The 13,710-nt window shown below is 48.5% G+C and overlaps 1 protein-coding gene across 4 annotated transcripts in view; it reads left to right on the forward strand.

The window, feature by feature from the left end:
- The first annotated feature begins 993 nt into the window (after positions 1-993).
- The window catches only part of SRGAP1 (SLIT-ROBO Rho GTPase activating protein 1), a 319,306-nt gene continuing 306,589 nt past the window's right edge, over positions 994-13,710 (forward strand). For all 4 annotated transcript variants that reach the window (XR_007919699.2, XM_070052569.1, XM_002711308.5 and 1 more), the window contains exon 1: positions 994-1,836. Coding sequence is in view for 3 of the 4 variants with exons in the window: in XM_070052569.1 (XP_069908670.1) it covers positions 1,770-1,836 (67 nt within the window). In the remaining variant the exon portion in view is untranslated. The remainder of the gene's footprint in view (positions 1,837-13,710) is intronic.

Below are 13,710 nucleotides of genomic sequence, written 5' to 3' on the forward strand. Positions count from 1 at the left end.
ATGGCCTGGGTGCTTGGGCCCCTGAACCTACGTGGGATACCTGTAAAAAGCTCCTGTCTGGGTCCTGGTAGCCATTTGGGAAGTGAACCAGAGGATGGAAAACATCTCTCTCTCTCTGCCTCTGAAACTCTGCCTTTCAAAAAGATAAATAAATCTTTTAAAATAATTACTTATTTATCCAACAGACTACGAATCCCCATCTCTGAATCCCTACAGTGCTGTTTGGTGTTTGGCCCGCACGGAGCATTCCCAAGGTGTATCCACTGTATACATGGATGAATGACCACAAATCTCTGAAGATTTCGCAGGGGGAAAAACGTTTGGGTGCTGGACACGCCTTTGGTCACAACCACTTGGACCAATCCGGCTCAGAGTGTGGTTGATAGATGTTCTTCCTGCCCTCGATGGAAAACCTTCGGGCTCCTCTACGGTGCTAAACAGCAGGATCCTACACAATCCAGGCTCGGTTTTCCTACGGGAGCCCGACACCTCGAGGTCCCCCCCCCCCGCCCCCGTCCCCGTCCCCCAGGTTACGGCAACGTCCAGCTCTGGACTTCTCCACGGGATCCTGCAAGGCGCCCTGCCAAGGAGCCCACCCTCGGCCAGGAGGGGGGTTTTCCAGCTGCCGGGGGCAGCGATCCTGGCCTCCGCGCGCCGCACAGGGAGGCGCAGGGGCGCCGCCCACGGCCGCCCGGACCCGGCGCCCGGGGCCCGGCTGCGGTTGGCCACAAGAGGCATCCATCTTCCCAGACGAGCCCGGCGTTTCCTTGCCGAGCGGGCGGGGGCGAGGGCGGGGAAGGGCACTGGCCTCCCGCCCGCCTCTCCCGCGAGCCCTGCCCCGCCTCGCGCAGCCCCGAGCGGCCGCCGCCGCCGCCCGCAGAACGCTGGCTGGGGCGCCCGCGAGCCGCGGGCCGAGCGCGCGTCAACTTTGCTGCCGCCGGGGGCGCGGCTGCCCCGGGTGCGTGCGCGAGTGTGCTGGTCCCCGGCGGCCTCCTGGGGGCAGCCGCGGAAAGGCGGACGAGGAGAAAAGAGGCAGCCTCGGCGCCCCGTGGCCAAGGAGGCAGAGGCCGCTCCCGGCGCCGGCACCGGAGATCTGAAGTCCGCGGGGGCTGCGCCCGGGGCGCCTTCGAACATCGCAGCCGCCACCCTGCGGGTCAGCAGCGGGAACTCGCTCCAGGACCACGGTTTCCCTTCGCCTGCCGGGGCGATCGCAGCCGGGTTTGCAGGCGGCGGAGCATCCCCAGCCCGGGCGGGACCGTTGAGCGCCGGAGCCGGCGGCTGGAGGCAGGAAGGGAGGGTCGAGCGCCCGCCCTCCGCGACTAGCCCTGCCCCGGGCGCCCCGTGCGGGTCTCTAACAATGGTGTGGAGCGCCGGCGCGATCCCCGCGTCCGCCCAGCGCTCGTAGAGGAAGTGGCCCGGCTCCGGGTGGGGAGGGCAGGGAGACGCCCCCCGCCACGCGCTCGCCGGAGTTGGACCGCGCGCGCGTCCGGCCTCTCCGGCCGCGAGCCCCGGGCCCCCGGGGGGGATCGCCCACGGCGGCTCTAGCGCGAGAGTATGGTGCCAGCGCCCGGGTTGATCTAGTCCCCGGCTTGCTCCTGGGTGCCTCCTCCTCCTCCTCCTTCTCCTCCTCCTCCTCCTCCTCTTCCTCCTCCCCTCCCCTCCCTCCTGCCGGCGCCGCCTCGGCTTCTCGGCCGCGGTGGTCCCACTCTCCGCTGCGTGACCACTGAACGGAACTTGCCCACCGCAAGCCAGCCCGGAACAGCCGGAGAATGTCCACCCCGAGCAGATTCAAGAAGGACAAAGAGATCATAGCCGAGTATGAAAGTCAAGTCAAAGGTAAGGATGGGAGCGGCCGCCTGGCTCCTTTTGTGTGCCTTCTTGTCATTGTGTGGGGGAGTTGGGTTTCTAACTTGGTGTCTGCGTGGGAGGAAGGCGGCGAGGGTCAGCCCGAGCCCCGGCCGGGCCACCGGGGCGCTTCCTGCAGCCCAGTCCCCATCCCAATCCCGAGAAACCCACAGGGAGCAGGAGACCGGCTGGCGTCTCCCAGCTGCCGGCCCGAAGCTCTGGTCGGGGGAAGAGACTGCCTTTAACTTAACCACCTTGGGCTGTGCAACTTACCTGGGGAGGCAGGGAGGCAGGCGGCGCCGGTAATCCCAGACCGCTTCCCACCGTGGTTCATTCATTCATTGCTTTTAGAGGATACCATTGTCACAACATGGAATGGAGTCATTTTTGTGAAGTCTGAACACCAAGGGTCTGGAGCCTCGTGGAGTGCGGGCTCGGAGACCTTAGCACGGTTGTCTGTAGGGGCGAGTCACCTCTTTTGTAAAATAGCTTCCCTGACAGTTAACCCAAGCTGTGACTAGTGGAATCTGACTCCTCCTTTACAACGGCCGGGATTCAGTGCCATCTTCCACACTCGTGGGAATCGTGCTCTATCATTTGCTAGAAGCCTCCAGCAAGGAAAATGAAGGTTTGGATATCCGAGTAGTAGTTTCAATCTATTTACATCGTCAGCTAATGAAGGAAACCCAGTTAAGGTTGCTGATGCATTCTTACTTTCTGTGCCTTGTGATTTTAAAAAAAATGTGTTTTGTCTCCGGTACAAGTGTTTTAATTTTGCTGCCGAAGTGCTTAATAAACATGTATGCTGGTTGTTTGGCCCGGGTTCTTTTGTGGTCCCTAAGATATCACTTTCCTGATTCAGACAATGGGTGGAGCGTTGAGATCACTGCTCTGCTTTGGCATATCCAGTGCAAAGTTCAGGAAGATTTTCTCTAGACACCTGTGTTTGTCTGTATACTGGCTTACGAAAGAGCTGTTGAGAGAACCATTGCTGTACTTGCCTGGGGAAAGGCAGGAGCAGCCTGTGAGTTCTTTTGTGTGGTCAAGTTGTGAAAATGCCCGGCGTCCTGGGGGAGGACCTGGTGGGGAATCCTGGATGTGCCAAGTGGGAGTGGGCGCTGCCGCGACCTGACCTGCTCATCACGGCCTGGCAAGCACAACGTGCAGTCTCTGGGATTCAGTCTTCCTGCAGGCTGACCTGAAGGTGGAGTGAAGCTAAATATTGTTCAGGGAACCCCGATTCCTTTACCTGCTTGGAATTAGGATAATCTACACTTACAGGAACTTGCCACATTGATACGGAAGTTAACTGAGCAGAGAAGGCCTTTTCTTAGAACCAGGTGAATCTCCTACTGATGATAACCTTTCTCTGTCGAGTCCGGTGCAGCCTGAAGCCTTTCGTTCTAAGGCAGCACTCTGGTTCACAGTCATCATTTCTCCGTGCAGTGTTTCTACAGGGCTCTTGTGTGGCACTTCTTCCAGGGATGGCAGTCTGGTTTTTTGCTGCCTGGAGCGCTGACAGGCAGAATGCACTTCCTAATGCTGGTGTGGTTATCTCTGCTCTAAGTCTCTGTTTGGAAAACATTCTTGTGATTAATTTCTTCCAGCATATGAATTCTGTAGGTGTGTGGTTACTTGTATCCTTGAGAGTTACATTGATTACTAATCAGTTAAATGGGCTGTGTTGCAAGGTGCCTACCCAATGCAACGAAACATGATAGAAATGTTTTTTTTTGGAATTAATTCTGATGCACAAAAAGTGACCTTCTCCCTATTCCCTTAAGGCCTCCTCCCCTGCACACACCCAAGAGTCCTTAGGCAGCTTTCCTGCTGTTCATTGTACCTGTCCCGCCCTGTGTGCAGACGTCAGCTCTTCCCTAGTACTTATACATCCAGTGTCCCACCTCCATATATAGGCAAATATGGGAAACCATCGACAGGTAAACTATCCTTAGGCAAATATGGAAATAGGCTACTAGTAGGGTCCTATGCACTTTAAGTGGCACAAGTTCACCTGTACTTCTAGGCAAAGTCAAGCAGGGAGTTGGAGAGAAATGACAGTGAGGCAGTGCTTGAAGCCAGATATCCTAGGCAATGGGAGTGGGCCACTTTGTAAGGATAGCATGGGAGGGAAACTGGCTGTTTCATATCCTGTGTCTTTGAGGGTGGGGATCTAACCCTTGTGGAGCTCTGGTTCAGTACTCAAAGACAAGTGTTTTTGGAACAATTTAGTTGTGTGTTTTTTTTGTTTTTTTGTTTTTTGTTTGTTTTTTTTTTTTTTTTTTTTTTTTTGACAGGCAGAGTGGATAGTGAAAGAGACAGAGAGAAAGGTCTTCCTTTGCCGTTGGTTTACCCTCCAATGGCTGCCGCGACCGGCACACTGTGGCCTGTGGCCCGTGCACTGAGCTGATCCGATGGCAGGAGCCAGGTGCTTTTCCTGGTCTCCCATGGGGTGCAGGGCCCAAGCACTTGGGCCATCCTCTACTGCACTCCCTGGCCACAGCAGAGAGCTGGCCTGGAAGAGGGGCAACTGGGACAGAATCCGGAGCCCCGACTGGGACTAGAACCCGGTGTGCCGGCGCCGCAAGGTGGAGGATTAGCCTAGTGAGCCGCGGCGCCGGCTCGGAACAATCTAGTCTTAATCCCAGCTGGCTAGTTCATCTGATGATAAACAGAAGAAAGTGGACTGTTCTTTTGCAGAAGGAAGACCTGACTTCTGTGTTTGATTCATTCAGACACGTAAATAAAGCCACACTGTGAATATCAAACTCCTGGGTGATTTAAGTCTATGGGGGAGTTCAGGAGGCACTTGGATATATGGAAGTTTTTTACCTTCCAACTTAGAACCTGACGTGATGGAGTATTGCCCTTTTTTTGGTCTCTTCCACTTTCTTGATATTGATTACTTTTATCTCGGAATTTCTGGGATAATTTAAAAAATTATTTACTGACTTACTTGAGACAGAGGGAGGAAAAAAAAAAAAAAAGAAAAGAAACCTCCTATCCAGCAGTTCACACCCCAAGTCCCCTGCCAGTAACTAGGGCTGAGTCAGGACAAGAAACTAGGGCCCTGTACTCAATTTAGGACTCCCACATGGGTGGCAGGGACCTAAGTGCTTGAAGTGTTATCTGCTGCCTCCCGGGGTGTGCATTAGCAGGAAGCTGGAATTGGAAGCAGAGCTGACTCAAGCCCAAGGCACTCGGACATGGGACGTGGGTGCCCTCAGAAATCTCTTAACCATTGCACCAAAATGCCTGCCGCAAGATGTTTTGACTCCATATAGGAGATTTTGCTACTGTGACTGCCAGCATAGGTTGTGGGAACAGACTTAGCTAGTGAACTGTACTGTGAAAAGAGCCATCTCTGGTGAGAATATACAATTTTATGTCTGAAACCATAATAAATGTTAGCACTCTATGCCAGTCCCTGTAGAATCTGTGGTTTTGGGTTCTCTTATCTTTAAGAAAGGAGTCTGGATTCTCTCAGTTGCAGGGTCTTTGCATCTAGTTGAAGATTTCATGTCAGTTCATACTAATTGCTTGTAAAAATGTCAAGCTTTTTGTCTTTTCTCTTCACTGCCTGTTTTGAAGGGAATCATCTTTGCTTTTGCTTTTTCTCCTAATGAATTGACAAACGTTGTATATGAGTTGAATTCCCAGGGAAGCAAAATGTAATGCAGTAAAGAATACAAAAAACTAATCATCAAAACCATGCTCAGAGAAGTATAGCACAGAATTGTAAAACAAAGAGAATTGGGAATTACTCAAGTAGGTAAAGAATTGGTAGATTTAAGTCAGGGACAAAAGAACTCCAAATCACACCTTATTTAAAGGAACGTGATAACAGAGTAGAGAGAGAGATTCCACACATGTTGGTGAACCTTCCAGAAGACTTAGACTCAACAGAAACACCTGTCTTGTTTGTGCAATTCAAAAGCAAGTGTGTCTAGAGAAGCATATGAAACTCAAGCTGGTTGATGGCAAGACTTGGTAGCATCTCTGGCCAAAAACTTAGCAGTGGAAGAAATCAAACAATTGGCTAACAGAAGATTTTGGGATTTTCTGTGAATTTTAGTGATCTAGGTATGTTTATTATTCTGCAGCAAAATTACTGTGGAGCTACACATATGGGGACTAAATGAATCAAAGACTCAGTTTATGAGGTGGAACTCATGGATGAGAGGCTGTGTTTGTTTTTAATAACATGTGTTGTTAAGTTGCTAATCATTGACAGGTGTCATTGGCCATGTTTTCCTAGGGATTTCCCCATATTCTTCTTAAGCAGCATGTCCAGAAAGTACCAGAAAAGCTGTTCTTTGACCACACTGCCGACTGAAGTACAAATAGTACGCTTTAGTAGCAGGTGAAACATGAGGAAGTGCCAATTTCATTTGATACGATGCCACGTCATACGATAGGCTTTTATGGAGAGATTGTCACTGTCACTGTTTTGGAATCTGTATCTGTATCTAATGTTCTCTCATCTGACCTAGAATAGGAAATGGGAACAATTTGAATTATGAGTCCAAACGTTGTAGCTCAAAGGAACTTTAAACATTTTTTGTTGCAAGCTACTCATTTATGTGGTGATGAGAAGCACGGTTGAGACTGTAACATACCTGGGACTAGAATCTGGGTCATCTGCTTTCCAGTAGTGGGGATGTGGTTTTAGGTTGCTGCTCACAAAGTGGACATCTAAATAGGTGATAGAACACCTGGACTTTATGTTCACTGAAAGTATTACAGTCGGACCTAAGTTGAAGGGCAACTCTGGTCTGGGAGTAGAATTCTCTTGGTTCACCATATCCAAGTTGCTTTCTTCAAGATCATTGGGAGAGAGCACAGGGCCAGGCAGCAGCTTCACATAGTAGCCTTTTTATTTTTTTAAGATTTATTTAATTTATTTGAAAGAGTTACAGAGAGAGGTAGAGAGAGAGAGAGAGAGAGATATTCCATCTGCTGGTTCACTCCCCACACGGCTGTAACGCCAGAGCTAAGCTTCTCTGAAGCCAGGAACGTCTTCCTGGTCTCCCACGTGGGTACAGGGCCCAAGCACTTGGTCCATCTTCCACTGCTTTCTCAGGCACATTAGCAGGGACTGAATCAGAAGAAGCAGCTGGAGCCGGCGCCGTGGCTCAATAGGCTAATCCTCCGCCTTGCGGCGCCGGCACACCGGGTTCTAGTCCCGGTCGGGGCTCCGGATTCTGTCCCGGTTTCTCCTCTTCCAGGCCAGCTCTCTGCTGTGGCCCGGGAAGGCAGTGGAGGATGGCCCAAGTGCTTGGGCCCTGCACCCCATGGGAGTCCAGGAGAAGCACCTGGCTCCTGGCTTTGGATCAGCGCGGTGCGCCGGCCGCGGCGGCCATTGGAGTGTGAACCAATGGCAAAGGAAGACCTTTCTCCCTGTCTCTCTCTCTCACTGTCCACTCTGCCTGTCAAAAAAAAAAAAAAAAAAAAAAAAAAAAAGCAGCAGCAGCTGGGACTCAAACTGGTGGTCATATGGCATGCCGGAGCTGCAGGCCGGGGCTTTAACTCACAATGTCACAGCGCTGGCCCCAACAGGGTAGGCTTTAAGGTCAAGAAAATCAACGGTGGGGATCATATCCATGTGGAATGTGTTTGATGTTTTTGTGGGCCCATCGCAGCCATTACAACAAGCCCTCTTATGTTACACTGAAAACCTGATTGGCTTTGTAAACCTCAGAATATATTCAGGATGGTTCAGGAGACCTTTCCCAGCACAGCGTGTCTTTCCGAAACACAGCACGGGTCGGTGTAGAACACAGGCTGGCGGTCTCGGCCCTCACGGCGTAGGGTGCTGTGCGTACTCCTGGGCCAGGTCTGTGATCGCCAGTTGAGGGGTCAGACAGCTTCAGGTTCTAGAGTCCGCTTCGTGGATGGCTGCACTCTTCATATCTCATCCGTGCTACCTGCTTTCACTTCACTTGAGACAGCTAAGAGTTAAGATAGAGAAAGGGGGATGAATTGTATGTCAGTCTACTTTTGCTCCAGTGGTATGAAGGCAAAAGTTGGTATTAGACGCAGTTATGTGAAACTACTCTTATTTATTACTCCAGAGTTTGTCTTTCTTTTTTTTCCTTTTCTTTCTTTCCTAATTTCCTTCCTTCATTTTCCTTCTTTTCTCTTTATTATTTGAGAGTGGGGAGAGAGAGCAGGAGAACATACCCCCAGCCACTGCTTTGCTCCCCAAATGACCACAGCGGCCAAGGCTGAGCTGGGGCTGGTGCTAGGAGCCAGGAACTCAATTGAAGTCTCTCATGTGGGTGACAAGAACCCAACTCCGTGAACTCTCACTGCTCTCTCCCAGGGTCTGCATTAGCAAGAAGCCCGAGTCAGGAGCCAGAGCCAGGTGGTAAACCTAGTACTCCGATATGAAATGCAGGTACTTTCACCATCATTTTAATGCTAGACTAAATGCCTACCTCAATGGTGGAATCAAAAAAGGAACTATAACCAGCAAATGACAGAGCTTCCCACCCCTTGCCGGGTGGGTTGTATTTTATGTCATCATTTCTTTCATCTGTTTATAGGTAACAAAACCTGAAAGCACATTTCCGGGCCGGGGCTACCATATGTTTGCTGACGTTTGTTTTAATTTTTCTCTACCTTTGTTCCAATGTGGCTGTATGGAAAATGAAAACAGACTGGCGCCGCGGCTCAATAGGCTAATCCTCCACCTAGTGGCGCCGGCACACCGGGTTCTAGTCCCGGTTGGGGCGCCGGATTCTGTCCCGGTTGCCCCTCTTCCAGGCCAGCTCTCTGCTGTGGCCAGGGCGTGCAATGGAGGATGGCCCAGGTCCTTGGGCCCTGCACCCCATGGGAGACCAGGAGAAGCACCTGGCTCCTGGCTTCGGATCAGCGTGGTGTGCTGGCCGCAGCGTGCTGGCCGCAGCGGCCATTGGAGGGTGAACCAACGGCAAAGGAAGACTTTTCTGTCTCTCTCTCTCTCACTGTCCACTCTGCCTGTCCAAAAAAAAAAAAAAAAAAAGAAAGAAAAATGAAAACTATGGTCCAATGAATATTATTTACCTGTTGGTAAAAAAGGTTCTGCAGGGGCTGGCACTATTGCTTAGTAGGTTAAGCCTCCGCCTACAAGTACTGGCATCCCATATGAGCACCAGTTCGAGTCCTGGCTGCTTCTCTTCTGATCCAGTTCTCTGCTAATGGCCTGGGAAAGAAGTGGAAGATGATCCAAGTGCTTGAGCCCCTGCACCCATGTGGGAGACCTGGAAGAAGCTCCTGGTTCCTAGCTTTGGATCGGCCCAGCCCTGCCATTGTGGCCATTGGGAGAGTGAACCAGCAGATAGAAGATCTCTCTCTCTCTAACTCTGCTTCTCAAATAAATAAATCTTAAAAAAAAAAAAAAAAGGTTCTGGAGAAAAACATTTTCTTTTAACATAAATGTAAAGGGGCTGTTGTTATGGCACAGAACATGCTGCTTGCGATGCCAGAATCCCGTATCAGAGTCCCAGTATGAACCTGACTGCTCTGCTTCTGATCGAGCTCCCTGCTAATGTCCCTGGGAATGCAGCAGATAATAGTCCAAGTCCTCGGGTCCCTGCTGCCCACGTGGGAGACTGCCATGCAGTCCCTGCCTCCTTGCTTTGGCCTGGCCCAGCCCTGGCCTTTGTAGCCATTTGGGTAGTGAATATCTATTGCTCCCTTTGTTACTCTACATTTCAAGTAAAAAAATAAATTTTTAAAAATAAATGTAGAAGTGAAAAATTCACATACAAGTGCTCATTTGCTTTTGCTTCATTAGAAAGCACTGTGACTATTAGAAATCATTAAGTAGTACAGGGATTCATTAAACATTTATTGAATAATAGGGTAATAGTTTGGAATAATGATGCCTTTGTAGTTCAGATGAACATGATGATCATTCAGAATTATCTAAAGTGGGGCTGCCACTGCGATGCAATGAGTTAAGCTACTGCCTGTGATGCCTGCATCCCATGTGGGAGCCAGTTCCAGTCCTGGCTGCTCTACTCTGGATCCAGCTTCTTGCTAATGCACCTGGGAAGGCAGCTTAAGATGGCACAAGTACTTGACAGTTGCTATCCATATAGGAGACCCTGATGAAGTTCCTGGCTCCTGGCTTTAGCCTGGTCCAGAACTGGCCATTGAGGCCATTTGATAATTGAACCTGAGGATGGAAGATTCTCTCTCTCTCTCTTTCTCTCTCTCCCTCTCTTTCCCTTCCTTTCCCTCCCTGTCACATATCTCCTTCTCATCTCCGTCTGGAATTCTGCCTTTAAAATAAATAAACAAAATCTTACAAAAATAAAAAACAAAATTATCTCAGTGTCCAAGTATTATCACAAAGCTAAGTTGAACTTAGTTTGTCATTTCTGTTTTTAAAGATTTATTTATTTATTTGAAAGAGGCAGAGAGAGAGAGAGAGATCTTCCATCCACTGGTTTGCTCCCCAAATAGCTGCAACGGCTGGAGCTGGGCCGATCTGATGCCAGAAGCCAGGAGCTTCCTCCAGGTCTCCCATGTATGTGCAGGGGCCCAAGGATCTGGGCCATCCTCCACTGCTTTCCCAGGCCACAGTAGAGAGCTGGATCAGAAGTGGAGCAGCCGGGACTTGAAGTGGCCTCCACACGGATGCCGGCACTGCAGGTGGCAGCTTCACCTGCTATGCTACAGCACTGTCCCATTATTTCGTTAGAAAGTTCCAAAGCTGGAAACAATCTCAAGGTCCAACAGTGGGAAATGGTTAACCAGATTCCACTGGGAGATGGTTAACTAACTTGTATACAAGAAATGCTGGCAGTCATTAACAATGGTTTTTGTAGAATATTTTATATTACGTTGAATTATTTTATAATAATTGAAAAGAGAGACAATATATAAACAGGATAGTGAAATAGCAATTGACAACATCATACCTGCGTATGGTGGCGTTGAACACTCACAGTTGCTGGTCGTGGTTGTGACTGCTTTGCGTGAGTCTACTCAGTTGTACAGGTACCTAACAAGCTTTCATGCATGGTAGAAGGAATTTCTGGTTATTTTCCCATGTGGTGTAGCTGGTACTTCCAGTGTTTTAGGACCACAGTATCCCTGGTGCTTGGTCACTTTTCACATTGAATGCAGGAATCTCCTTTCAGTGCCACCCTCCTTGAGGATTGGAGTGGGGAGGTGCATTCGGGCAAAGCTGGATAGAACCCCTGACAATCCAGTTTGTCCACAGGGCAGTTCCGAACTTCGTTTGCTTCTAACTCCTGGGGATACTGATTTGAGTTCAGCTGGCCTGTATGTTTGTTTTGTGTGTGTGTGTTTGGGAGAGTATGCTCAGTTTCTCTCTTTTTGAAACATACGAGGGAATTTCAGGCAGTTTGTGGGAAAATGGAATTAAAAGATGTTCTTTTGGTTCAAAAACAATTGAAATCCATACACACTTTTTTCCTAATTTCCACTTTCCACAAACTTTCTTTTTAAAGATTTTAGTCGAAAGACAGTCACACATACACACACACACACACACACGGTGGGGGGTGGGGGTGGGGGTGGGGGAGAGAAGTCTTCTGTTTTCTGTTTGCTGGTTCACTCCACAAAATGGCCACAATGGCCTGGGGCTGGTTCAGGCTGAAGCCAGGAGCTAGGAACTCCATCCAGGTCTCCCCAGTGGGTGGCAGAGGTCCAAACACTTGCTCTACCTTCTACTGCCTTCTCAGGTGCATGAGGGAGCTGGATCAGAAGTAGAGCAGCCAGGACTTGAAATGGTGCTCATATGGGACGCTGGCATCCCAGGTGACAGCTTAAAGTACCACAATGCCAGCTCCTCCATGAACTTTTTGAAGCCCACTTGTTATGAATGGATTTCAAAAAGCTTTTGTATCAAAATAAACATATTTTAATTCAAATTTCAGCAAGTTTTTTGAAGTACCCTTGTACCTACAAATATATACATAAAATGATTGTTTACGATTGAAAGAATAGTCGTAAAATAAATACCTGGGTGCCAGTCTCCCAGATTAAGAAATAGATTTTTACCACTATTCTAGAAAAATCTCCCTCCATCCCACTGCCACCCAGAAACAATTCTCAATTTAGTGTTAATTATTCTCCTTAAATTTTACTATAGCTTTATAATTTTCTTTATGGTTTTAATATATGACACATTCATATATCAAGAAGATAGTTATTTGAACACCTACTGGATTTTTAATCATATTGAGGAATGAGTGTATATTTTAAAACTTGAATAATAGTATTTCTGCATGCATAATCTTTACTTTTTTAAGATACTTGCTGAAGTATTTATGGGTGAAATTATGACAAATGGGACTTTCTTCAAAAATCTTGGCAAGGGAAGCAGTAGATAGAGATACAGATAAAATGAAGTTAGCCATGAATTCATAATCATTAGGTGCTTAGGAAATTCCTGGTATTATTTTCTCTACTTCTGCCTATGTTTGAAGTTTTTCCCTAGTACAAACATTTTAAACATATACTTGTAAAATTTTTAAAAGTACTTTTTGAGAGAGACACTGAGAGAGGGAGCACCCATCCTCTGATTTACTCCCAAAACACCTGCAGTGGCAGGAACTGAAACAGGAGCTGGGAAAACGGGTGGCTTGAAGCGGATTCCTTGAGCCATTACTACTGCCTTCTAGGGTTTGCCTTAGCAGGAAGCTGCAGTCAGGGGCCACAGCTGGGAACTGAGCCCAGGCACTCCAGTGTGGGACATGGACACCTTAACTACTAGGCTAAACGCCCTCTCACAGAACCTGAGATATATTCTTTAACTTTCATTTTATTTTACTCAGTATTATGATGTTAAGAGTTACCTGCATAATGTATGTGACTAATTTTTCTGCTACGCAGTATGTTTTCTCTGGTGTATAGTATTCCAGTGCATGAAATAGAACAAACTTTACATTCTTACATTACATTTGAATTATTTATATTTTTTTTTGCTATCATGAGTAATAATAATACATAAAACGAGCCCTTACTATACTGCTGCTGGGCCCTCATGATGAACACAAGCCTTGTGTAGCCCCTCAAGCTGGCCCGGGTCATCAATGTATTGGGCACAACTGGCTCTCAAGAACAGTGCAGGAAGGTGTGGCTGGAACTTACAGATGGCATGAAGTCCTCTGTCATCAGGCAGTGTGAAAGGCGGAGAGCTTGAGAGTGACTTCTTGACCGTGTTGGGGTCTGATGGAGAGGCGTGGAAACTGCGCTGAACTTGCCTACTGAGTCTTGGATGTGACCGCTTGGCCAATGGGATGATCTGTGACTGTTGGATAAAGTGTTGATAATGTATGTAAATAAATAGACAAAGTGAAATTCTGTAGGTGTCTTCTGGTTTACTTGTGATACTGACCTGAGGTTCTTTGACTTCCTCAAAGAAATTGTATGGAAATTGACAAGAAGCCAGCTTGCAACTCAGACAAGGTTTATTGGGGGCTTATGCTCTAGCACAAGGAAGACAGCCTGGTGGGAAGTGGCTCCACCAACTGGGTCAATGAGAGGAGCTGGGCAGGGTCTTCACTGGGTGGGGATGGGGGTATGCTGGAACTCCCTCTGCACTTGGCACTTCCATCTGCCCCCAACCTGTGAGTTCTGTCTCATCCCTGATGGTTCATGGCACCTCAATTTGCACCCATCCTGGTGTTCTACACACGATACATCCAGAAACAGTGTTTTTTTTTTTTTTTTTTTTTTTTACTGTGGACACCCTAGGAAGATCACATATCAATTGCATTGGACTACCCTGGGCAGATGTGCTGGCAGTAGGGTAGGGGTCTTTTGTGATTAGGGTGTAGAGGCTCCCTGCTCCTGATTGATTTAGAGAGATCTTTCATTTGCTGGTTCATTCCTCAGATGGCT

This window comes from Oryctolagus cuniculus, chromosome 11, assembly GCF_964237555.1.
Source record: "Oryctolagus cuniculus chromosome 11, mOryCun1.1, whole genome shotgun sequence".
NCBI lineage: Eukaryota > Metazoa > Chordata > Mammalia > Lagomorpha > Leporidae > Oryctolagus > Oryctolagus cuniculus.